The following is a 23,358-nucleotide window of genomic DNA, read 5'->3' as shown; positions in this document are numbered from 1 at the left end:
GAGAAGTTCCAAATGTTTTAGCATGAAATCCCATACCTCATAAGGGATATCAGCCCTGTAAAATCTAGAGAGATCTACCAGTACAGTGGAGATGCTTTGATTCTTGCGATCCCCCTTGCCCTGGCTTCCTGCGTGATTCTCCTAGTAGTGATCTCCAGCACCTATGAAATACGCGCTGTTTCTTACAGACTGGACAGCATATGGTACTACCTTAAGTGCTGCCGAAATGGTCTCCTGAGTTGTGGTCCAATGTCTGTTGGACAGACAGAACCAACGCAAGTTCATGAAAATAGGCTTGTATTTTTCAAACAAAGATGTAAGTGTGGATTACAGAGTGTTATTTGGCTTGCATTCAGGAGCTAGGGAGCATTACTTTGTGAAGATGAAGGAGACTGGAGCCAGCTGAGGGGTGGGCTGGAAGCCCTGAGACTTTGCTTTAGGTGGGTGAACTTGTAATAGCAACAATGACATTAAAATTAAAGATGAAGCAGCAATCTCTCATTAAAAAAAAAAAAAACAAACAGAAAAAACAAGTAATATCCAAAGTGGTGAATTTGCAATATTCTAGGATCACCAGGGTTTCTTTTAGGATATTTTCTCAACAGCAGGAAGGCAGATTCTGAAAATGAGGCTGTCATTAGGGATATACAGCAGAGTGAATACTTACATGCGAGAAACTTTGTGCTGTTGCAGGTGTTCAAGAGGAGATATTTTTACTTGTCACAACTCACTGATGGCTCCTATATTCTTAATTCCTACAAAGATGAGAAAATATCAAAAGAATCCAAAGGCTGTATTTTCTTGGATGCTTGCAACGACGTTGTTCAGGTAGGTGTGCTTTCTGCGTGGCTGTACATGGGCATGCGCCTTGCTAGCTCAGAGGTAGAAATGCTTTCTTCAGGGCTGTAACATCAAGAGGTGAAGGCACGGATTTACAAACTAACTCAAAGCTGGTTTGCTCTGTCAGGCAATCTGATTAAAAGCCAGGCAAGGGGTTGCATAATGGTGCCATCATTTTGCCCAGACAGGCAACAAGCAGAAGATACTGCTGTCAGAGTAAAATCAAAGGATTTCATTGTTACCTGATCTGCTTTTTCCCTGCTGTCTGCCTCCTCTACCTGGTTATTGTAGGCCAGGTGTCTTCCAGGACACCCTGAGGTTTGAGGCCAGTATCTACTTGGTGTGATTTAGTCTTGTGCACCTTCCTTTTGTGTTTGCTACATGCACTGGCTTGTTGTTTCTGAAGTTAGAAGTTTGCTCCATGCAAATATGGAGCCCTTTGGGACTTCTCAGCTGTAAAGGGCCTGCGAGGTTTTAGGAGCAGGTATCTGTGTGGGGCTTAAACTTGGGCTTGCTTTGTTATGCTGGTAGTGAAGTGCAGCAATGAAGAGCTGGTGTGCCTTCTGCCATTGCTGCCTCTGTGCTGAAGCTTCAAGCGCAGAGTGTAGTGGAGCTAGTGCAGGACAGTTTAAATTACCCTGGCTGTTTCCTTCAGCATGGATGAGTCAGAGCAGTGCATTTCCATAGATATTTATCTTTCTGAATACAGTAAAAGCAGTAATGCACATGCCTTGGTGATGTACAGGATGTACTTCCCGGGTTGCATCAGATTTGCCTGGGCTTCTCATTAGAAAATGCTGTTCAAAGGCCAGAAGATCTCAGAAAATTTGCATTGAACCACTAGCTTTTAGATAGATGCCTGTAAGTATCCTGGAGTGCAACATTACTTACTGTGTTGGACAAAACCAGTTCCTGGCTTCCCTGGATAAATTAAAGGTCTCATGACATAAGAAGGAGCTTGGTCCTGTTTCTCCCAATGTGGCAACTGTGGTTCAGTCCGGCTTGCTTCCACTCTCGGAGCAGCTAGCAACCGTGGAGCCACAGACTGCTTATTCACAGTCGTAAAGCTCTTTGTGACTGCTGCAGGGGAGGTGCTGCGTCAAGGAGGATGCTTGTGGTGTTATGTGATTTTCCCTATCTTGGTATTTCAGTTTAGGTTGCTTTTTTTGAGAGGACACTTGTAACAGGTACTGAGCTGAGTAGTTGAGGAAAGTGTAATACAAAGCTTGCCCTTTTTTTGTTTGTTCGTTCAGTGTCCTAAAATGCGCCGTTATGCATTTGAGCTCAAGACGATAGATAAGTACAGCCACTATCTCGCAGCTGAAACTGAGCAGGAGATGGAAGAGTGGCTGGTAACTCTCAGAAAGATCATTCAGAGCAATGCCGAGAGTTTGGTGCAAGAGAAGAAAGATACTGTGGAATCTGTGCAAGGTCAGTTTATAAATAAATACCTACATTCATCCTTCTCCAGCAGGATGCAAGCAATGTGCCTGTAGAACCATTTCCTTTTATTTCTAGATTAATCACAAGAATTGTGCCTAACACATGATATCATGTAGAAGGTCTTAATATAATGTAGATAGTCTGAAAAATAAAAGCAGAGTGAAACACAACCCTTCCTCTGGATGGGAAATCCATGGCACAGTTTCAAGACTCCTGGAAAACTGGCCCTGAGGTAAAATTCTGCTTTGGAAAGACCTAGCAGGATGTAATTGTACACTCTGGTACTAGTAATGTATGGAAAAGTCTTGCTTCTGAGGAATAGAAAAGTCTCCATAAACTGTTCCTGCGCTATTGTAAGCAAATGTTGCAGGATGCTCTCTGGCAGCCGGGAATAAGATGGCACTCCCGCAGTTGTCTTGGACATCTGTGTTTTGTGTCCCTACAGATGATGAGTCAAGTACCCAGGGAAAATCAGAGAACATCCTGGAGAGCCTGGAGAGGAGCATGCATCCAGAGCTGATGAAGGTATTATGTTTGCAGAGCTCCCTTTCCCGGCCCCATAGCTAGTTCTCTCTCACTTCTGTGAAGGAAATTTTCCACGTTCTGTGACATGCTAAAGGTCAATCCCAAACTGCAGCTCTGGGGGAGCTGGGCCGGCAGCAGATGCTGCTGCTGTCTCTAGCATTTTGTCTGCCCAAGGATGGAGCTGGGATAGCTCTAAGGTTTGGAACTGCCCCACAGATAGCTCCATGCTCCTCACCTCCAAGTGTGGGGCTTCTTCACAAAGAAGAACCAGACTTACTGTGAGTGTAGGGACATGGTGGTTAGCATTGATCACTCCTGCTCAGCAGGGATGACTGTCTTGGATAAGACTGCTAAGGGGGAGTTATATGGCACCTGGTATTGTATATGATCCAGACAGTAGCTGCCTACTTCTGTCTTTTTTCTCATTTAGCAGAGCCACATTGCTTTAGTCAAACCGTACAGTGCTTGTGGGTATAGCTGGGCAGCCTTGCGTCATCTCGCATATCACAAGGAGGACCTGCAGAATACTTATTTTGTTTTGCATCTATTCTTTCCAAATACGAATGCTTGCATCTCTGTGGCCAGGCAGTAACATCAATGCTTTCCTTTGTCCTAGTATGGAAGAGAAACAGATCAGCTGAACAAACTGAGCAGAAATGACGGAAGACAAAACCTCTTTTCTTTTGACCCAGAAGTCCAGGTAAACATCCCCCCATTTCTCTCTCTCTGTAAGAGCCTCCTTGGCATCATGCCTCCCCTGTTCCCTTGCGTGGCTGCAGCGTTCACCTGCAGATGCAGTGTCTCTTTTGGTGGATTGGAGGATAGATGTGCAGCCCGTGTCCCTGCCGAAGAGCACAACAAGCAGGATATCTGTGCCTGCCTCCCTGGTGTACCAGTGCTGGTAGTCAGTGAGAACTGAACATGTCAATGCTCAGCTGGTAACTCAGAAAAAGGGAGCACTCACAACACTTCCGCAGGTGGCCTCCTTTCAGCTTTGCTGGTTTTGTATAATGCCTCGTGATACTACTGAATTACAAACCCATCCTCTGGGCCTTTGAGCTGCATGGGCTCAGCATGGCCGGAGTACGGAGCAGTGACACCAAACATGGCCATGGGGATTTATAGGAACAGCCTCAGTTTCCAGAGGGTTTACAAATGTAGGGTGAAACGCAAATTAAAAAAATACCACATGCTGTTTTCATTACGCTGGACTCACTGAGCTCACTGACGATCTGGCTTGTTTTCTTCTCAGCTTTGATGTCTTTGCTGACCCCTCTGCCCAGGCCCAGGTGTGGGATTTCAGTGAAATGAGTTGCAATTGTTAATGCAGTTTTAGAGAATCGTTCCAAGTTATTTCATCATTTCTGGTTTTCTTTCTGGCGTGCTTTGGCTTGTTCCCACCTATGAAAAAGAACATTCTGGTTTAACAGGGAAATGTGATTAGTTTTTGAAAGCTTTAGTTGTACCAAGCAAACTTCTCTTGGCACTTCTTTAGGAGCTTTGCCCCAGGCTTATCTTCTTTGTATCATGCAGGAGACTTGGTTTTTTGAAGAGAAATGTTGAAAAGTTTCCTGTATTCTAGTCAGATGATAAAAGTGGAAATATCTTTCACTGTAGTGTGCAGAGAGTCCAAGATACCTTTTTTTCTAACCAAATATAGGGCTAAACTGACTGTGCCCTTTCTGTGTACACAGAGCTCTTCATTATGCTGTGGGTCAAAGTCAGAGCTGCTGTGACAGTGGACCTCCAAAATCACTGCCCCAGTCAATGCTGGTGTTTATGTGCATGCTTGCATGCCTGGTGCTAAGAAAGCTGGGAGAGGAAACATATACCTGCAAGGTACTTTCCTCCTAGAAAGGAAATTGGGAGAACAATGGGAAGACTTTCCCAGAACTGGATTAACAATTACAGCCTGTTTTGCAGAAGTTGCTTGATTGTGAGAAAGCAACGTCCTGGTTTTGTCATGCTGGTTTCTGCAGGATACGAGGGGGAAAAACAGTAGCATTGTGCCAGATCCACCATGAGAGACGTGCTGCTGTTTTGGGGTGTTTGGTAGCTCTGTGTCCCTAGTGTCCAGCAGAGTAGGTATGGTGACGGCTGAGGATCTTTATTTGGCTGATGGTATTTTGGCTGCATATATGTCTGCTGTCTGAGAAGGTTTATGTTGAGGCACAGGCCAGCCATAGGCATTCTCGGTTAGGAAAGAAGTGATTATAATCAAGATTGTTTGGATTTTCCAGCCAGCTCTGAAGTCTTTGTTGCTTCTTACCACGCAGGTTAGCACTGTGCTAGAAACACCTTATGGTTTGAGATGTTGTTCGCAATCCCAACGGCTTGTGCCTTCTCTCTATTTCAGGCACAGGGACCATCTCTTAAAGTAGTCAGATCTTCAAAGTGGAAGATACTTTTCTGAATGTAACGACGGCTTATGTTCTGCTTTCTTCCCCAAGCTCTAAATGGTGTTTGGGAAGATCCCCAGGGTAACAGCAAAGCAGGAAGGAACTGAAATCGTACTGAGGTTTAGTTTTCTGTGCTCTAAAAACCAGATGGCTAAAAATCAATACATCCTCATGAATTCATGTCCTGAACGCATTTGTGTAACATCACTGAATGGCACTCATTTGTGAACGTCCTGTACTTCTTGTACGACTTAAAAAATTGGTTAAAACAATATTAGCTGTAATGTAATCCCTTAACATTATTCAGGGGTTTATTTTCATTTTTAATGAGACCAGATCTGTTTGTTTGATGTCTAGAGGCTAGACTTCTCAGGAATTGAGCCAGACGTGAAGCCATTTGAGGAAAAGTGCAGCAGGCGCTTCGTGGTGTACTGCCAGGACTTGTCCCTCAACCTCCTCGCTCAGCTCAGCGACAGGTCGGAAGGAGGACCCACCAACGTAAGGAGAGCTCTGGCATTTCCAGCTTTGTTGTCTTTCACCTCCCTAGCGACAAAAACCTATGGCAGAGTAATCTGGATGTATAAAAATGTCCCATTCTGCCATGAGCTCCGATGGGACCTGAACGGACAGGGTCTACAGGTCCAGGGTCGTTGCAGGATCTGTCTGCCCTTGTATTATTGTGTTCCAAAAATATGGCCGAGGAGGGGTCTGTTTGCTGTTTAACAGGATGCTGGATCCTGACATGCCTAGGTCTGCCGGGAACTGGGACCGCAGTGAAACCAGTGGTTTGGAGGCATGGGGAATGGGGAGCACATGTCTGAGATTCTGGGCCCCTGCTAAAATCCTGTTGGTGAATGATTAAGCTCCATCTCCAGACCACTCACTGCTGTGTTTTATTTCATTTCCCCTAATGTTAAGGAGTTTCCTTGTTCTGAAACCTTCTTCTGACTCTCAGCCTGGCTGTATTCATGGCCATTTTATTATGTGCATTTGTTGTAGTGCCAATGTTGTGCTTTAGCCTGGCTTTTCTGAGCCTCTGATGTCTGTAGACAGCAGTCATATCTCTGCTTAGCCTTTGTTCTGTCGGGCTGAACAGACCAGGCTCTTCCAGTCTTCTCTCCCAAGATATGTTCCCTAATCTCTCATCCTGTACTCCCTCCAGCTGGAGTCAACCCTTTGAGCAAGGTTGCCCAGAACAGCAGATAGCATCGCAGGAGAGGCAGAGCCACTGGGAGTTCCCAGTCTCTGCAAACCCTGTCTGATGCCTCTTAGAAGTTCAAAAGCTTTTCTCATGATGATTTCACACTGGCGCTCGCAGCCATCATGGGATCAGCTAGTACACCACACTTGTTCTTCTCAGCTGATGAGTGCTGCCCATGGCAGAGATTCTTGTTATTAATCCCTAATCGCACCCAGAGCAGGACCTAATCAGCACATTTTTAGTATTGATGTAATGCCTCCAAGTTATGCTGTAATGTCTCAGAAACACTACAGTCTTATCTTCAGGCCTTCGCTTTTATCTTTACGTGGAAGCATGCCTGCTAGGATCTTTGAACTAAAAATATGTAAATTTGTTACCACTTGCATTGTGCTGTGAAGGTCAGTAGTGAGTTCAGCTTGGTGTGAGATGGCCCGCAGAGTTCCCCCTGAGAGGCAAATCTTGCACATGCAGTTCCAAAACAGTCTTAACCTTGTATTTGAGCTCTGTCGGATGGGAGGTGGTTTATGCTGACTTTCCTTCTGTGCCCCACTGACAGCAACCAACAAACACTTTGCGTGTCTTGGTAGTAGATAGCTGAAGCTGGGCAATGCCGAGCTGATTTACTTTGGGACAGTGACATGCAAAGTCATCTTTAGCATGTGAACATAATCACTCTTTAGTTGAATTCTTTCTCATTGCAAAGGATAAACAGTTGTAACTGATGGATCAGGGTCATCTTTTCTTCCTGACCTCATAGCTTACTATTTACATAAAAACCCCTATGGATTTCACTCTTTATAATTCATTGATGGTTTTAAAATAACTTTGCTTAAATTAACTAGACTAAAATGCAAGAATATGCAACAAAAAATGTATGTATTTATAAAGCAAATAAGTATGCAGTATTTGTAAGAATCTTTTCAAGGTAAAATTCTGGTACACAAAACTAAAGATGCAAAAGGCAAAGCCAGCAGGCAATGCAATGCAATATTCTCAATGTTCTTGAGCATGTACCATGCATCTTTTTGACATATACATTCAATCAAATTTCCAGGTGGAGCCCTTTTTTCTAAGCTTGGCATTATTTGACCTGAAAAATAATTGCAAGATTTCAGCTGACTTCCATGTGGACTTGAACCCTCCGTCTGTCCGTGATATGTTGCTGGATAACTCCACACCTGGGGCAGAGGGCTCCAAGGGGCGATCGCCAGGCGAGAGTCTTGTGCATGGAGTCCCTGAGTCTTGTCTGCGCTATATAAAACGGGTAAAGAACTGACTTTCTCCTCTCCATCTGTATCTCTGTTGATGCTGTGGCTGTTCAGTATCATTGCTGTGTGTTGTTACTCACTATGTGGACCAGTGCTTGTGAGCTGTCGCTGTAAACGGCCTTGCATGGTTGTGCAGGGCTTGGTTTAGAAACAGCCCAGAAAGATGGCCTTTCCTCCAAAAAGCCATCAGCCCTCTCGACTGACCATATCTCTCTCACCTCATGAGCTAAAATGAGGACAGATGAATCAAATGGAAGAACAGAAGCCAGCATTTCCCATGGGCTTTGGGCTTTTGTTGGCTTTGGGTTGCTTTGTTTTGGTCAGCGTCTGAAGCTGATTGCCCCTCGTGCTCGCTGGTAGCGGTAGGCAAAGCACCAGCTGGCGTGTCAGCAGCACCCAGAGCGGGTCTTGCGTGGGCTGCGGGAGGAGGGCGGCAAGCTGATCGGAGCCAAGTCTGGCAGTGCGAGTAGGGTGTCCAGCTTTCTGACAGCCTGCTGTCTGTTTGTTGTAGGGTGTTTTCTCCGTGACTGACCCTCATGTGGAAATCTTCCTGGTGGCCCGCGTGGAGAAGGTGCTGCAGGGCAGCATTACGCACTGTGCAGAGCCGTACATAAAAAACTCGGACCCGGGGAAGGTATTTGATGGGGCTGTGAGAGTATCTTCTTGGTGATGCTGTCTGTTGCTCCTGGGAGTAGTGTGATCTGGAACGTGGGATGTTCCTGCTGCCCTTGAACTTTCTTTCTGGCAAATATTGGTCTTTATCCATTCTGCTACTTGTGCTGTTCCCAGGCTGGCATCAGCCAGGCTGTCCTGGGAGAACTCAGTTTCTTCCCCTGGAAGGAGGCAGAGGACTTTCAGAAAGAGTCAAGCAGCTGGAGCAGGGAGGCCTTTCCTCACTGCACGTCAGCAAGGCAGGTCCCCCTCTGGCAGCACCAAAGTGGGACACTTCATCCCCTGAGAGAGGCTGCACTGCTGCGTGGTGCTATACCCGGTGTTTCAGATTGGTGCCTGGCTCGTTTGCACTGGATTGCCGCAGTCATGTTTTAGTAGCAACAGAACATAGGCTTTACCCTTTTCTCTGCTCATCCTGCCTCTCTCATGCTCTATGGAGGGTGCTGTGACCATATGGGGGAACATATGCCACCGGTGCTCAGTGAGAGGCCCTGGTCCTGACTGCAGTAGGCTCTGTGTGTGCCGGGCAGAGCTGACGAAGCCTTGCTGCAGCTGGTAAAAACGGTCCCAGGAAAATCAGTGTGTGCTGGGCATCTCATAAATGATGGCATTCGCTCTGCACATTTTGTAAGCCTGTACAGGATGAGCCAGCTACAGTCAGATTTGGAAATATACTGCTAATACCCTTTTATATCTCACAGTTTAATGTAGAATCAAGTGGAGTTTTAATATGACTGTGCCTTTTATATCTTTGCAAAAGTAATAAATGTGCATATTGTGAAGTGACAGTGATTTTTCTATCAACTGCTTAGGCAGTTGTTAAGTTGTGTGTCTGCAAAACTGCATGTTGTGGAACGTGGAGAGTTTCTCCCTGGAGAGTGTGACATTCTTTATTTCTTTCCCAGGACAGCGTGGGAGCAGTGGCGCACGTTGACCTTGTCTCTTATTTTTTGCAGACTGCCCAGAAGGTCCATAAGGTAGCCAAGCAGGTGTGCAGCCGGCTGGGGCAGTACAGGATGCCCTTCGGCTGGGCTGCCAGGTTAGTAGTCTCGGACCTCGCTTTGGCCATTACGGGAGCTGCTGCTGGAAGTTATCTGGGAGGATATCAGGCTAAATGGGCGAAGAGCCAAACTGCTGAAGTCCGTGGAGTTGCATGGAGGCAACACAGGGCAGAATCTGACTCTGATTCCTGAGACAGAATTTGGATTGGCTGAAATACTCTATCCAGAATTAGAAACAAAGTATTAAAAAGTAAACAGTGCTGGGAAGACAGTAACCTTCCTGCTGACCTGTAGCTACTGATATCAGGGCAGGACATTCTTGGGGACAAGTTACGCCCTCCCTTTCTACTACGGGATCTGGTGCAGAAATCCCTCCTGGCACCAGCCATTGCTGGGGAGGGGATAAGAGTGGGGGACCTTCTGGTCTGGCTGTGGCAATCAGCTGAGGTGTGGCACCCATCTTTGTCTCTGCTTTAATTAATGTTCTTGGGAATGACTGGAGATCGTGATGCCATTCCCTCACTGTTCTTCTACTGCGGCTGATAAAAGTACATCTGTGCTAGCAGAGGAAGGTACTACAGGCAAGTTCATCACTGCCACTGCATCCTATTGCTGCCTTGCTATCTGATGCTAACACGAGGAATTGTAATGACATAGGAACACCAGATGACTATCACACTGGGCTGTGATTTCATGGTGTGCAGCTTACACTGTGTATTCTTGAGCTGGATTTTCCTGTGACATTTTCCACTCAGCTTCAGGAGCGTGTTTCAGGGATGCGGTTCATTCTCAGGAGCCAGCGCACAGCCTGTGCAGTGCCTCAGCCCTCTTTCAAGGGTTGCCTCAGCCTCAGGGTGTGCTCTATGTGTGCCTCAACTTTGACCAGCTTTGGATTTGTTCCTGCTGGGTAAAGAGCTGCGTTTGGAGTCCAAGAAGTTGAGCACACAAGAGCCTGGTGTGGGGAGCTGTGTCGCTCTGCGTCCCTGGAACAGCTTCCTTGTGGGCTTCGGAGGAAGTTGTTTGCACAGAAAGGCAGTAGGGATGCTTCAAGTCCTTACTATACACAGTTTTCTGCAGTCTTTATATTCAAGGGCAAAGATGCAAGTGTTCATGAAGGAGTAGTACGATGTTCTGCTTTGGGTTCAGGAGGAAGCTCATGCCTGTCCTGAGACTTGTCTTCACTAAGCGCTCCTTTCCTGGGACGTATTCCAAGCTCTGGCCCCATGTGGGGATGAGTAACCAGGAAGATACTTTACCACTTGGCCTCGGAGGAAGGGGACTGAAATGAGTGATGCCACATGCAGTTTTACGCGACAGGCAGAGGTCTTGGTGTTGGTTGGTGCTGCAGGCTTGCGTGTGGGGTCTAAGCCTCGGGTGAGGATGGGAGAGTGATGGGGAGACCTGGAGGCATTCAGAACAGTTGCAAGCCAGTGAACCTCTCACCAGATGAAAAGTGCCCTTCAGCCTGATGTGTCAAAGATCTCGGATGTCTGCCTATTTATCAACATATAGGAAATGTGTCCTGTCTTTTTTGCAGGCCAGTTTTTAAAGACTCACAAGGAACTCTGGATTTTGAAGGAAAATTCTCCCCTCTGTACAAGCAAGACAGTGGCAAACTCTCAAATGAAGATATGCTGAAGCTTTTAGCAGAGTATAAGAAGTAAGTGTAAGAGACTGGTGCAGAGGCTGAACAGGCATTTTAATATACATTTTTAAAGAGTAAGTGTAAGCATGAGATGACAGTTTCTAAAATACTCAGAGTAACAAAAAGCCATGCTGATCTTTTCAGCACATGAGCTTTCAAGATTCACACTCTTGTTCCTTTCTCCCTAATGCAGACCAGAGAAGACAAAACTACAAGTCATTCCAGCCCAGTTAAACATTGTCATCAAAGACATCCCGCTAGACTTCACAAGTAAGGATCTTGGATCTGAAAATAAATTCTGATGGTGCTGGCCCTCAGGTGTTAATGGAGCGGTTTTGCTATTTCATTAAAAAGGAGGATCTCAGGGCTGCAATGAGAAATGAGTGGTTCAGCACAGCTGCTGACTCCTAAGTCTTTCGGATGGATTCTGTGGAGGGGCATGATGCAAGCACAACGGTTTACTTTAGGGGTGCATATGCTTTGCAGTTTGGTTATCACATTCTAAATCTAAAGGAAACCCCCTGTCTGCTTTTGCTATTATTATTACACCAATCTCATGTAGCATTTTTCATCTATAGCACCAGAGGGCTTCACAAATATGGTCAGTGTGATTCTTCACTTTGCATATGAGGAAACCAAGGCAAAGAAAGGACTCATGACCTGTTCGGTGTCACCTCAGGGCCTGCGGCAGCTCATGTCACAGGTTCTCTAGCCAAGTCCTCTGTCTGAAAGGTTTTCTGGTAGACTTCATTTTTTTTGTTCTTTTTGAAGGCCATCACTTGAGTTGAACTGTCCTTTGTGATGGATGCTTCAGTCAGGTGATATTTGCATGATTTATGAAAAAGTAACTTAATAGGTCAAATTCCTGGAAGTGTCAAGGTGCAAATCCAGGGAGGGGCTGGGCAGAGCAGTGGCCCCAGCCCAGATATAAATATTTCATAAGACTCTTTGGCTTTGCCCAGAACTGCAGGAGAGTGCCACTGTCTTGCCCTCCTTCCTGCTGGCAAGGAGAGCAGAGTCTGATGGTGCCTCCACACTCATCTTTCCTCGGTATTGCTAGTGCAATTGGGGACTGCAGATGTTGCATGATCAAGAGGAGAATTTTCTCAAATCACTTCAAAGAGAGTGGGACAAATCCTGCTGCCTGGTCAACACACATGACCCTCTGGCTGAAGAGAAGTGGGTGCTCAGGAGCAATGGCAGAATTTCAGACCAACAGATTTCCCGTCACATTAGCTGTACTTACCAAGTTTGTCAGACGTGTGCTCATCTGGGCTTTCCTCCCCTTCTAGATTGTGTCACGGCTTCTTATATCCCTATAAAGCCCTTTGAAAAGAGCTGTGAGAACATTGCAGTTGAAGTGGAGGAGCTTGTCCCAGAAGTTGCCAAATACTGTTATCCCTTCACTGTCTACAAAAACCACCTCTACGTCTACCCCTTGCATTTGAAGTATGAGAACCAGAAGGTGTTTGCGAAGGTGAGCAACCCAGAAGGCAGGCTGCAGACAGACGCAGCATGATCTAGGGTGATGCTGATCTGTAGCAATAGCTCATTCTCCTATTCTCCCTCATTTCAGGCGAGGAATATTGCCGTCTGTATTGAGTTCAGGGATTCGGATGAAGCTGATGCCAGGCCATTAAAGGTGGGTACCTGTTATTTCTAGGGATCTGGAGCTGCCATTTGCTTCCAGTTGTGTAGTGTATGGCAGCCCGCCTGAGCAGGACAACAGCAAAACACTGAGCTTTGATGCTGGCTGTTTTAATTTGATCAGGTAATTTATGGTGGCAGGTATCCTGAATCCAGCTTCTCATTTTTCATTCCAGTGTATATATGGCAAACCTGGAGGTCCTCTCTTGACAACAAATGCATATGCTGCCGTGCTGCATCACAACCAAAGTCCAGAGTTTTACGATGAGGTAAAAACAAAACAGTGAGAAATAACAGACTTGCCTGGATCCTGCAAAGCCAGCTGGCTTTTTAGGACACCTCTTTTTCCAGGGCTGGGTAGAATGAGGATAAAAGTGATCACCAGGCCTTTGTCTCAGTAGAAGGGCTCAGCAGAGCCCTTTTGACTTTCTCAATTTTTAATGCCAGTTTGTTTTCTGCTGTCTTTATTGTCACGCTTTGTGCACTCCAATCACACACCCCCATTAATAAGTAATGTGCAAATGTGATGAAAATGTTAGCCAGGAGTTATCTAAGATGGGTAGAAACATGTCTTGTGTAACTGCATACAACATAACATTTGTGAAATAAAATAGAACTTAAAGAACTCCACAATTAAAAATACAGTCTTATCTATCATGATATCATTTTAGATTAAAATTGAGCTTCCAATTCACCTCCATCAAAAGCATCATTTGCTTTTCACCTTCTATCATGTCAGCTGTGAAATTAATACAAAGACAACATCGAAAAAACAAGACACCGTTGAAACTCAAGGTATGTTCGCTGCTTAAATTACTTCTATTGGAGTGTAAGAGTCCAAAATGGAATAAATGTTGGGACATGAAAAAATATTTGATTAAAATACTAGCCTATTTGAATTTACTTTTTTTAAAACCACCTAATACAAATAATGAATCTAAACTGGAATAGAACACAATGTTTTCAGTGCATACTAAAGCTCAACTTTTTGCTGCAACGTGACAACTATTTCTGTGTGATCATGACTTGGCTGGCATCAATGAACGATGAATCCTATCGTGAGTCAAGTCACCAACAAAAGTTTGGTGCAAGATCAGGGCCTCAGGGGCTGATTCTGCCGGCACTGAGCATGTGTAAGTGACTGAGCACACCCAAGTCCGGTTGGATGGGACTCTCCTTGCAGCCAGTCCTTGGGCAACTGATGGACCCTCATCCTGGTGCATGAGCCTTATGCACCATTTCTGTCCCAGAAACCCACTCCTTGGTTCCTGAGATCATGGTTGTGTTGTGTCTGAATTTCATTCACTAAGTCCTCAGGTGAAACGTGCTTTGACAAGGCTGACATGATTGATCCCAGCCTAGTTGAAGCCACTTGCACAGCTGTGGGCTGGACTTCCTCAGTGAGACACAGCTCCTACTGGAGTTTGAGATAAACGTATATCGCTGTGGGTGTACTAACTTTGGACCATTGATTGCCTCCACAGTGGGATACGCCTGGGTCCCATTGCTGAAGGATGGACGGATTATCACCTTGGAGCAGCATTTGCCTGTTTCATCCAACCTTCCACCTGGCTACTTGGGTCCTGGAGACACAGAGTCACGAAGGGTAGGAAGGCCATTTAAAATGGGCTTAAACATAACAGGAAGAAGCCAGCTGAGTTTTTGTTACTTCTGTAAATTCTGGGCTTGTGTTTGTGTTGTGCACATCTTTAGCCCAGTTAGCTGTTCAGGGAAGCATCCCCTGGATGCATGGCTGGAAAGATTCCTACTGCAGTGAAGCCCCTGAAGCTTCCAGTTCTTAGGGGTGGGAACCAGGACACTTTTATTCCGCTTTCCATGGCTGTAAGGCTTGCAGAGACTATTTGTTGTGATTGCCTAGACTGGGTGGTTGCACCTGGTGTGCAACACGTGGTGTGTAGCTGCAGCTGGGGGGGGGGGGGGTGCTGCTGCTGTTGGGGGGTGTCCTGTTCTTCCACCCCACACAGTGCCTTCTGACCAGGCTTCTATCTGCACAAAGCCACTTTCTCACCACAATCTGAAACCAAATACCTCAGTGTTGTCTGTTCGCAGCAGTCCAGTGTGGATGCGAAGTGGGTGGATGGAGCAAAGCCGCTGTTTAAAGTCAAAATCCATTTGAACTCCACCATTTACACCCAGGTAAGCTGAGCACCTCGTTCTTAAAGACTCCCAACAAATGCGGAGGAAATGACTGCTGAATCCCTACTGCTGCTCTGCTGTAGGGGCTGCGGGAAGGGGCTACCGGGTTTGTGGAGCAGCACTGAGATATTTCTGTAGCAGCAGATCTGGGATCACTTGCAGGGAGTCCGTCCTTTGTGTGGACGTGATAAGGTGGTTGTGTGACTGAGCCCTGGGAGAGGCTAGTGTTTTCTTGGCTGATTGCACTGTAACTGCCAGGACCAAGGAAACCTTTGAGCAAAAGAGCTGCTTAGATGACGTGAAAGAGTGAAGAGCTGCTGGAGATGGGAGGTTTCCCCAGGTATTAGTCTGTTCACTGAATTAAGAAAAAAAAGTGTGCTGACAACAGCAGGCTTTTCACAAGAAAACAGAGCCCTAATTTCCCTTCGAGATCCGTTCAGGCAGTTTTGCCCAGTCATTGTGTGCAGTGCTGCCTTACGGTGGTGATGGACTTCCCCGGGCTTCTTGCGAAGTGCAGCGGATATCCCCGCGCCTCCCGTCTGTGCTGCCCGCAGGGGAATGCCCTTGGCAGGGCTCCTCGTACGGTGCCAGATGCAGTCAGCTTCGTTTACGTTCGCTGCAACTTGTTTTCAGTGTCATCTAAGCCTGGTTTGGGGTCTTACTGATTCTGCACAGTACGGAAAGCAGCACGGTAGTCCCACTTCCCTACAAGTGATGTTCCCAGATGTTTTTCAGGGTTAAATAACCCAATAATAAAATGTAAGCTTGGAGGAGGAGGGAGAGGAATGGACAATCACAGGAAAGGCGAGAGAGCCTCAGGTGGACTGTAGGAGATTGGCGGGGCAGTCCCAAAGAATCGCAGCTAGGAAAGGAAGGCTCCTGCTTCTCCAAGCCGCAGTTGGACGGGGTCAGGGCTCAGGGTAGTGCAATCAGGAGCATTTTAACAATGGTGGCAGTTTTGTGCTTAATCTTGAAATTAGCTGGGACCTAGAGGATGGGCAGTGACTGGGAACCTTGGAAAAGGCAGGAAGCAGTACTGTAGTCCAGGGAGAAGGCATCTGGGGACCAAGGCAGTGCCACGGGTAGCGATGCGGGGCTCGCTAGAGACGTGGCCCTGGCCTGCGGCTGCAGGTGTGCCAGTGGCTTTGCAGGTAGAGGCTGTGGAACAGGGTGGGCTGGCAAAGACTGAGGCTGCTGCACTGAACTTGCTTTTCGTCTCTTCCAGGACATGCACTTGCACAAATTCTTCCAGTACTGCCAGCTGGTTCAGGCGGGAGCTAAGGAAGTCCCAGGAGAGCTTATTAAATACCTGAAGGTGAACAGTGCCTTTCAGTGGGCTTTGGTTATGTTTTTATGGCCCATCAGACCAGACCGCTGCACATGTAGACACATGCACTGCCTGCAGCATCCAGGACTGGTGCATTGTGCACAATCCTTACCTTCTCCTTCGCTTGCTGACACGTCTGCCCGCTGTTTGTGTACCGCTTCCTGCTGCCTTTCGCGGGAGGTGCAAACAGGCAGTTAGCATCGCTCTGCTGTGCTCCTGGCAAATTCTCTTCCTGGAGGGCTCAGGCACTCCTCAGCAGGCACAAGCTGCAAGGGGCTTCTCCACCTGCTGCATTAGACCCGATTTAAACCTTTAAATTGTAGCACGATCTCTTGTTTTCAGGAATTTTTTACATTTAACACAGGATTTTTGTTCAGGCAGAAAAAGATCTGTGAGAGTGTAACTCGGTTACAGTGAAATTGAATTGTAGATGACCTGTGATTTTTGGCATTCCCTGCAGCATGAGTAAGGGCCTAGGAGCAGGCCCAAGGAAGGCTTCTGCAGGGAATAACTTTCCTGGCTGTTTACTGTCCTTGTTTCCTTTCTGAACAGCCTGTTTTCAAGTGTGCTGCTGTAGCAACAGCTCCACTTACAGTGTTGGGAATTTATTATCACAAAGTTACTGGGTGTGTTTCAGATAATATATAAATATTTTAAGCAATAAAAATAATGGCAGGCTTTTAAGCCAAGCATTAAAACAGTAGTTGCCTTGTTGAGAGCATTTCATGAAGGAACTGGTTAGGTCCCAGCCCTGCCTAGCCACAGGGATCCCACTGCAGCCTTGCAGGGAGAGAGACATTTACATGCTAACCACAAGTTAGGGCCTCCCACCATCAATACCTCAATTATTTAAGTACTTCAGTAATTTAAATACCTCAATACAGATTTAAGAACCTTCCTTTAGATTTGCAAGTTTGAAAATTGAAAATGAAACAGTGACTTCATAGACTTGTACCTTCAGACCCAGGTGAAATAAGACGTCTATGAGATGGGTGAAGGGTGTATGCATCAGATGATCTTGGCCTTCACTAAGTCCCTTCAATCCTATTTCCAATATCAAGCTGTGCTTTTTGGGGAAAAGTCTCGCAGAAAGTAATTGGATGTCAAGTTTACTTGCTCCAAAGGCACTTGTGAAAATGGGACTTGATCGCTTCAGAAAACTGTCCCAAGCGAGAAGAGTTGGGAACAGAACTTCAGCCGTAAACTTTGGGTTACTGGGGTCAGATCATAGCATGTGACCTCTAATTAAGTCATAGCTGCCTGGGCACATCTGAGAGGAGGATTAGTACCTGTCAGGAGTGATTCATGTTGCTCCCTGAAGGCTCTGAGTAAGCAGTGGTGTAGGTCCAAGTCCTCCTGCCCTCTGACAGGCTGAAGCCCACACCCTGAAGCATTTGCTAATGCCTGTCCTATTGCCACAGAAATGTCTGTGGACTATAAATATTTCACAACATCTGTAAAATATTGAACTAAAAGTGTCTGTGTTTTGAACATTTGTTTTAGTGTTTGCACGCCATGGAGATCCAAGTAATGATTCAGTTTCTACCTGTAATTCTTATGCAACTATTTAGAGTCCTTACAAATGTGACCCAGGAAGATGAAGTCGCTGTCAACTGCACCATGTGAGTGTCTGGTAAACCATGCATCTTTCTTCAGTTACAAATGCAAAGCCACAAACTGCAGTGCAAATCAGGGTGTGGTTTCCTGGTACAAGGTGTTAAGTGGCAGCATTGGCTGTCCTGGATGTCCAGGCTGGCCTCCCACCAGGCGCTGTGAACCGCCAGCTGCTCTCTTCTCCTGGCACACGCAGGTGGCGTGGGGCAGCATGGAGTCCTTGTCCTGAGAGCACGTGCAAATGAAAAAAAGAGCCGTGCAGGGAAAGTTGTGTTATTTTAAAGACAGCTGCTGGGAAGGAGCACTGGAGACAGCGGGGATACTTAAGCCTGTGATGCCCATGCAAATTAACCCTCCTGGTTTATTTTTCAAAGGAAACCTGATATTTTGTCACTTATGACAAGAAATTCATTAGCAGTTTTCCAAAATGACATTTCTGTTAAAGATCCTGCAGAGTTCTCCAAATTCCTTTCTGAGGGATGCCAGAATGGAAACTGGCACCAGGGACTTGGATATTTGTCGTATCTGTCACTTCATTTGGTTCAAATGCTTCATTAAGGAGGTTTAAGATCTCCTGCTGTTACTTGGGGCAGGGTTTGCTGGTGGGAGGCTTCTGGTTGTGAAGATAGCTGAGCTACTGAGGTGTCGAAAGGCTCCAGAGTGCGTGTGAGCGTCCTGGGCTGCCACGGCAGACGTGGTTGCAACAGGGACCCTGCAGGCCAGGCTCCTGTCTCAGGAGTATTGCTCAAAATCCCTTGGCGTTGGGATGTGTGTTACGCCGTAGAGGTAGCTGCTGCATACACGTTGGCCCAGACCATATAGCTCTATGGCCAGAAGTACGGGATTTTTTGTTTAACCAGGCTCTGCAACGTCTGCAGCCCCAAGAGGGCAGTGCTGACTAGGGCCTGATCGCGGGGGAGTGCCGCCGCCAGATGTGCCGCTCGCGCAGGGCCCAGCCACCTTTCCTTCCTCGCTCTGCTCGCGACACAAGTTAGTCGATCGACTGAAAACACGCAGGCTGATTCTTCCTTTGCAAAGTGGTGTAATGCAAAGGGGAATGCTGGAAGTTGCTCCCTGGAGACCTTAACGCTTGCTCCGACTCTGGGAAATGCTTTGCCTCCTCCTGCTGAAAACCTCTGGCTCCCCTGAACCCTGCTTCTCCAGGGATGCGGGGCCTGCCGAGGCTGCAGTCCTCACCCAGCTCGCTGCCGTGGGTGCAGGTGGTGGGCACTCATCCTGCTCAAAGCGCTGCGTAATCCCGCTCTGCTCAAATCGCAGGGGCAATCAGGGGGAAGCGAGTGACTCCAGCCACCTGCTGAACGACCACCTCCCAAGTTCAACCCCAGAGAGAGCTTTTCAAAGCTCTGCTTCTTCCTTTCCAGGTTTAGCTCAGTGTTTCATGACAACTATTTTGTCATCCAGGCTTTGAGTGGAATTTAAAATCCATCTTATCTGATAAATTGCTTGTAAAATCTTCCCTCTGTGGTTTGGCCTGCGGGGTCTGTGACAAAGAGCAGTAGTTTGTTGTTCCCTCTGACTGCAAGTGGAATGTAAATCCCTGATGTTGGCCAGGGAACCCAGGTGCTTGCTGCCTTCGTAAACTCCCTGGAGTGCTTCCAGCGGGCTGGCATGCTCTCCACCGTCTGCATGTCCCCAGTGAACTGCAAGAAAACTGCACGCCAGAAAATAACATAGTGCAAATAACGAGGAGCGAGGGAGGATAAATGTGACATAAATTTAGTAAAAATGAGCCTTCAGAATTAATCAGTTCAGGAGATTCAGGAAGGTGTCAGACTATAACAACCGTGGAGACTTCTTTCCCCTTTTCAGCAGAGGTTTTGTGGGCTTTCTGTATTGATCTTGTGGACTTTTTCTAGTATTACAGTTGTTAATTAGCACTCTAATTAGCATTAGGAGAGGGCTCACAGTGAAGCCAGGCTCAATATGTGGTAAGCTGTATGGTGTGGAGGAGTCTTTAGCGTGCGTTTGCTCTCCGCTTGGCAGTTCTGTAGATACAGCCGCTGTTGGGTGACACCAGCCAAAGAAAATGAGGTGCAGAGCAGACAAACTTCATATGCTTGTTTTAAACTTGGCTGACACCCGAGTGTTGTTCGGGTGTCTAATGCTCACTGCAACGCGAGTTGAAGTTGCTGCAGGCCTTTAATCCTGGCATGCGCTGAGGATAAAGAGGTGTCCCGCAGGGAGGCTGGAGCATCTAATGCAGCTGGTCAAGGTGACACCTCATCCAGGACCAACGCAGGGAAAAGGCTTTGGCCGCCTCGGCTCTGCATGCTCTGTTGAGGGGCTGTGCTGTGGCAAGGATGGTGCAGCCGCAGGAGCTGTGTAGGGGAATGGGCGGCAGGCACTGATGGCTGGGGAAAATACCGGTCGTTGGCTGGAGAACTGGGCTCTTTGTAAACCAGGCTCTGCCAGGAATGAGGCTTTCGGGGCTGAACAAGGCTCGGGCAGCAGCTGTGTCTGCGAGCCAGAGGAGCTCGCCCTTGCTGCAGGCTGAACACGAGCCATGTTTCTCCTCAGGGTTCTCCTGCACATCGTGTCCAAGTGCCATGAGGAAGGCCTGGACCACTACTTGCGCTCTTTCATAAAGGTCAGTCACAACACCACGCTGCTCTGTGAAGCTGCTCGCTGCGAGCAGGCACGCTGCTGACGCTGTTCCTCTTGCCTCTCAGTACGTCTTTCGAGCCGAGAAACCCAGTGCCACGCAGGCGAAGATGACCCACGAAATCCTGGTCCTTTCCATGGCCACCATCTTGAAGCAATCAGCAGATTTTCTAGCCATCAATAAGCTACTCAAGGTAAGTATTGGCAATACTTGGCTACCAAAAGTATCGGGGAGGAAGAGAAGGGTGTAAAGCCCAGCACCCCGCCTGTCCAAGCCCACGGCAGGAGCAAAGCCTGCGTGCAGGAGCCAAGCTGCCAGGGCAGCTCTTTGTATCCACATCCTTGCGGTTCCCCCCTTCCAACAGCGAGGAATTGTTGCCAGGAGCCTGACTGTGCCAAGGCACATAGCAGGACGGAGCAAAGGGGGTTCATTTTGCCGGTTTTATCTGCTTCCTTCAAGCCACCCGAGGCTGGTAGGACGTCTCCAAGTAGCAAAGGCACCCACACAACACCAGCTGCCCAAGCACAGCCTTGCCACTGCAGGGCTTTACCCCGGCATAGAGCAGAGCCCTGTCCTAATGCTCCAAATCCATTTTAAAAGGCTTATTTGGAACAGGCAAGAAGTGAGGAGTTCAGTTTAAAAGGCTGTTTAAATTTGAACCCTCCTTCATACACTGCTGCTTCCCCACGTAGTCAAACACGTTCGGTCCCGCTGAGAAGTATAATAGTGTTCTTTGTTCATTCTAGTACTCGTGGTTTTTCTTTGAAGCACTGGCAAAGTCAATGGCAATATACCTACTGGAAGAAAACAAAATTAAGGTAAAAATAAATTAGTTTGCTGCATTACGGAGCCATCACAAACTAACTCTCCCTCAAAATTATTCTGAAAAATTATGTAATTCTCTTTCTTTATACAAACCCTGACAAAGCTAGTCAGATCTTTCCTTTTTCCCTTTTATTTTTTCCTTTTCCCTTTTTTTTCCCCTTTTTCCCTTTCCTCATAATTTAAAAGTTCTAAATCTCCTTGCAGTTCGTGCAACCTCTTTTTCTGTTACTAGCTACTGGAGTTTCAGCCGGCGCTTTCTTTGTGCCAGTATTTTGTTAGGAAATAACCTAAACAAACGCTAAAGGAAGCTTATGCCTGGACTCGGTCCTGCCTGCAGCAGTGACTATATGACATGCTCTTGGTTTCAGCTTCCCAGAGGCCAGCGGTTCCCCGACTCCTACCAGCATGCACTGCATTCGCTGCTGCTTGCCATAATTCCTCACGTGACCATTCGCTATAACGAAATTCCCGAGGAGTCCAGGAATGTCAGTTTTAGCTTGGCTAACTTCCTGAAGGTCAGCAATTTCTTTCCTTCTCCCAGGCTTTAAGGAAAAAATGATTAGAAGCAAGGAACAAGCAAACAGATGTTTGTACTCAATCATCTCAGCGGTTTCCTCGGCAATGAAAACTCGGGGGGGTTTAGCTTTCGCAGGGACAGAAAGAAGCTGTAACCCCCATAGGCTATCTGGGGTTTTAGTCATGCCTAGCAACCGTTCAAAACCTGAGCTGAAATATATGTGCTCTCATTTTAAATATTTCTGTTGTCCACTAGAGACCTAAGTGAGGTCATCCAAGTAATTTCAGAGAAACAGTCAAGTGAATTTTGGGAAGTGAGCAGCAGCCTAGAGGATCAAATTTGACTGCTGGCAGGATGGTAGTACAGAGAAGATTTAAGATTATTGTTTCCTTTAATGATCGTTCATACATTGTTATGTTTTCTGCAGCGCTGTTTGACCTTTATGGACAGAGGATTCGTTTTTAACTTGATAAATGATTACATTTCTGGATTCAGCCCGAAAGACCCTAAGGTAAGCAGGGTATTTCTTGAAAGACGGTCTGCAGTTGTACATATTACAGCAGTCAAAGCTCTGTAAGGACTATTTTATACCACTGCTGGAGGACCTTTAAACACAGTTCCTGCAGAGTCTTCTGCAGGCAGAGACCCCTTTGTCTGGGCCAAGAGCCTGCATGCATCTAAGCTTTAAAACAAGGTAAAGAGTCAAAACAGTTGAACTGAAGGAGGGATTGGTTAGTAGTCTGGATGACAAAGGTAACAGATGCGTCAGAGAGAAGAGAATAGGGAGTGTCTGGGCAGTAAAAGGCAGGAATTCCCTGTCTCAAGCGATAGTTGCATGCCGTGACACTTCGAAGGACTAGACAAAAATCTGCTGATTATTACTGAGGTTCAGCGAGTACTGTTAGGATTCCCTGCGGAAGAAACACACTGAACTGGGAGAAAATGAGTCAAACTGGAATCATATTTTGTGTTTCTCTGTTTTCTTTTTTCCTCAGCTCCTGGTTGAATACAAGTTTGAATTCCTTCAAACCATTTGCAACCACGAGCACTACATTCCTCTGAACTTACCAATGACCTTCTCCAAACCCAAGCTGCAGCGAGTTCAAGGTATGTCTTTTCTCAAGAGACTGGCTAGACAGCTATTATTTATTGGTCTTGGTGGCCTTTGACCAGATGGAACTTGGATTAGTATCAAATAAATGCATGTCTTGGTTAGCCTGATTTACATTAACCACAGGACAAGATACTATTCTGGCACTTTTACATTATTGAGCTCCAGACTGGTCTGCAGTCAGTCCTTTCAGTATTTCCTATCTTTAAGTTTGCATTGGATTAACAATATCCAAAAGAAATTGCCTCTATTTCAGTAAATATAGTAAATAGTGCAAGTGTAATCCTTTGTTCCCACAACCGTCAGCATGCCCCAAAAAGCAAGATGTCTCATTGACAGGGCAGTAGCTGATGGAGATACAGGAGGACAGATTCAGTTCATTGCTCTGCTGTCAGCTCTCTCTGTGGCCACAGGAAGGTGATTTAGATTCCTTCTGCTTTCACTTTGAAACAAGAGTACAGCCACGTACTCTGCGTTTGAGCCTGTGCTCAAGCGTGGGCTCGAGGCAGCCAGTGAAGAGCTTGGGCCCGTGCCAGTCTTTAG

General features: G+C 46.7%; 1 protein-coding gene across 3 annotated transcripts in view; it reads left to right on the top strand.

The window, feature by feature from the left end:
* DOCK11 (dedicator of cytokinesis 11) overlaps positions 1 to 23,358 on the top strand; it is an 85,921-nt gene that overhangs the window by 28,483 nt on the left and 34,080 nt on the right. For 2 of the 3 annotated variants that reach the window (XM_064518346.1, XM_064518344.1), the window contains exons 7-30: positions 694 to 828; positions 2,094 to 2,271; positions 2,729 to 2,808; positions 3,425 to 3,508; positions 5,565 to 5,705; positions 7,463 to 7,672; positions 8,188 to 8,310; positions 9,305 to 9,387; positions 10,887 to 11,009; positions 11,188 to 11,264; positions 12,287 to 12,471; positions 12,571 to 12,636; positions 12,818 to 12,910; positions 13,313 to 13,436; positions 14,126 to 14,247; positions 14,712 to 14,798; positions 16,024 to 16,113; positions 17,629 to 17,747; positions 20,278 to 20,347; positions 20,430 to 20,555; positions 21,109 to 21,180; positions 21,556 to 21,702; positions 22,132 to 22,215; positions 22,700 to 22,811. In XM_064518346.1, coding sequence (XP_064374416.1) covers positions 694 to 828; positions 2,094 to 2,271; positions 2,729 to 2,808; positions 3,425 to 3,508; positions 5,565 to 5,705; positions 7,463 to 7,672; positions 8,188 to 8,310; positions 9,305 to 9,387; positions 10,887 to 11,009; positions 11,188 to 11,264; positions 12,287 to 12,471; positions 12,571 to 12,636; positions 12,818 to 12,910; positions 13,313 to 13,436; positions 14,126 to 14,247; positions 14,712 to 14,798; positions 16,024 to 16,113; positions 17,629 to 17,747; positions 20,278 to 20,347; positions 20,430 to 20,555; positions 21,109 to 21,180; positions 21,556 to 21,702; positions 22,132 to 22,215; positions 22,700 to 22,811 — 2,731 coding nt within the window. The remainder of the gene's footprint in view (positions 1 to 693; positions 829 to 2,093; positions 2,272 to 2,728; positions 2,809 to 3,424; positions 3,509 to 5,564; positions 5,706 to 7,462; positions 7,673 to 8,187; positions 8,311 to 9,304; positions 9,388 to 10,886; positions 11,010 to 11,187; positions 11,265 to 12,286; positions 12,472 to 12,570; positions 12,637 to 12,817; positions 12,911 to 13,312; positions 13,437 to 14,125; positions 14,248 to 14,711; positions 14,799 to 16,023; positions 16,114 to 17,628; positions 17,748 to 20,277; positions 20,348 to 20,429; positions 20,556 to 21,108; positions 21,181 to 21,555; positions 21,703 to 22,131; positions 22,216 to 22,699; positions 22,812 to 23,358) is intronic. The other variant, XM_064518345.1, reaches the window with a different exon arrangement.

The sequence above is a fragment of the Dromaius novaehollandiae genome, chromosome 11, assembly GCF_036370855.1.
Source record: "Dromaius novaehollandiae isolate bDroNov1 chromosome 11, bDroNov1.hap1, whole genome shotgun sequence".
NCBI classification, from domain to species: Eukaryota; Metazoa; Chordata; class Aves; order Casuariiformes; family Dromaiidae; genus Dromaius; species Dromaius novaehollandiae.
The sequence above is the reverse complement of the archived record's forward strand: the minus strand, read 5'-3'. Positions and strand labels throughout refer to the sequence as shown.